This window comes from Propithecus coquereli, unplaced genomic scaffold, assembly GCF_000956105.1.
Source record: "Propithecus coquereli isolate 6110/MARCELLA unplaced genomic scaffold, Pcoq_1.0 Scaffold191, whole genome shotgun sequence".
NCBI classification, from domain to species: domain Eukaryota; kingdom Metazoa; phylum Chordata; class Mammalia; order Primates; family Indriidae; genus Propithecus; species Propithecus coquereli.
In genome coordinates this window covers 37,949-39,588 of record NW_012143968.1, presented here as the reverse complement: position 1 = coordinate 39,588, position 1,640 = coordinate 37,949, and the positions used below count along the sequence as shown (strand labels likewise).

At 30.0% G+C, this 1,640-nt stretch overlaps 1 protein-coding gene across 1 annotated transcript in view; it reads right to left on the bottom strand.

The window, feature by feature from the left end:
* The window catches only part of MDGA2 (MAM domain containing glycosylphosphatidylinositol anchor 2), a 27,935-nt gene that overhangs the window by 3,193 nt on the left and 23,102 nt on the right, over nucleotides 1-1,640 (bottom strand). Inside the window, exon 2 of the mRNA XM_012642957.1 lies at nucleotides 22-127. Within this exon, the coding sequence (XP_012498411.1) occupies nucleotides 22-127 (106 nt within the window). The remainder of the gene's footprint in view (nucleotides 1-21; nucleotides 128-1,640) is intronic.

Below are 1,640 nucleotides of genomic sequence, written 5' to 3'. Positions count from 1 at the left end.
CAATCCCAAGAAGACACTTACTCTTAGTCGTCAGGTCTTGTTTTGCACATTCTCCTTCTGCAATTGATACATCATCAATGGCAATGTCACCTTCTATGCCAGGACCTCGAATACCTTCAAAAATGAGCTACAAAAATGAATGAAACAAACCTAAATGTGGAGTTTTGATGTGCAAATCAATTTTAGTTGAGAAATCGAGGAGACAAATGTAAACTTGGCAATAATCCTGACATCTTTTATTCCTGACATTCTTCAAAATTGTTACTTACAAAAACATAAATTTCCATAACAAAACCAACAATGGGATCTTCCTTAAGCAGTATTAGTTTTTCACATAAAAAGTTCTGTGTTGATTTTAAAACAATAATACATTTATTTGAATGATACAATAAAAACAAAGCTACAAATCCTCTTATAATTTTCAGAGGTGAAGAAAAATTTTTTATTTGATCAATCTTTCTCTGAAATAGATTCCTTCCAGTTTTGTCTAAACATAATTCAGAACATTAGTTTTCTAGAAATATTTTTTGGAATGAATCAATTATAGGTTCCTTACAATACTATGTCTAATGAAGCCCAGAACAAAAATATATCATCTTCAAATTGTTTGAGTTCTAGCAAATAAGTTGAATAGATTCCTCATATTCCCTAGATTTACCTTGTGATTTACCTCTATGATTTCACTTTTGATATTCTATATTTAAAACTTTTAGATATTTATGAGTCTATTTAGGTTGGATGTCTCATCATAGACCTTTGAATTCCCAGTATCAGCAACAGCAGTGGGTACTGAGGCTTAGTTCACAAATATTGAAAGAATTAATGAATAAGATTGGACTCCCTTTATTACTAAATTCTGGATACAATGACAATATAAGGAAAATTAGCAAATTTATATCTTCTTTATAACCCCTAAATTATTCATGCTCCCAGAAAAATCTTTTAATCCTTTTGATACTAAAAAGCAATGTGTACATTTAATGTTTTATATTCCTAGAAACATTTTTACATGTAAAAATAAAATATCTAGTTTGGTCTTTCTAAAGAAAAATTAGTTTGATAAAGAGCTGCTTCTAATATCAAGCAGTTATGTGTATTTTAAATAAAATTTCCAGTCTTATTTCATTATAACAAATGTGAGTAAAGGTTTATTTTTATCAATGTCAAAATTTTTGTTTATGTGTTTTATCTGTCTTTGCAAGCATCTCCTTAAAGACAAATTTCAGGTGATTTTTCAGAGAATTTAAGCTACTTTTGAGAAATTGATTCATTGTTCTATGATATGCTATCATAATTTTATCAATGGAAATCTCCAAGTAGTAAGCAGAGACATTAGGTGTCACCTTTTGTATTGAGTCCTCATCTTCCACTTAAATATAGCCCATAACACAAAGAATAATTTTCATGATTTGATAGGAGAGAAAGATTTGAGAAGTTTTATTAATATATTAAGAGTTTCATTTGGGTAGACGCCTACTAGTAGTGGGATTGCTGGATTAAATGGTATTTCTGTTTTTAGTTCTTTGAGGTATCTCCAAATTACTTTCCACAGAGGTTGTACTAATTTGCAGTCCCACCAGCAGTGTAAGAGTGTTCCTATCTCCTGTATCCATGCCAGCATTTGTTGTTTTGTGACTTTT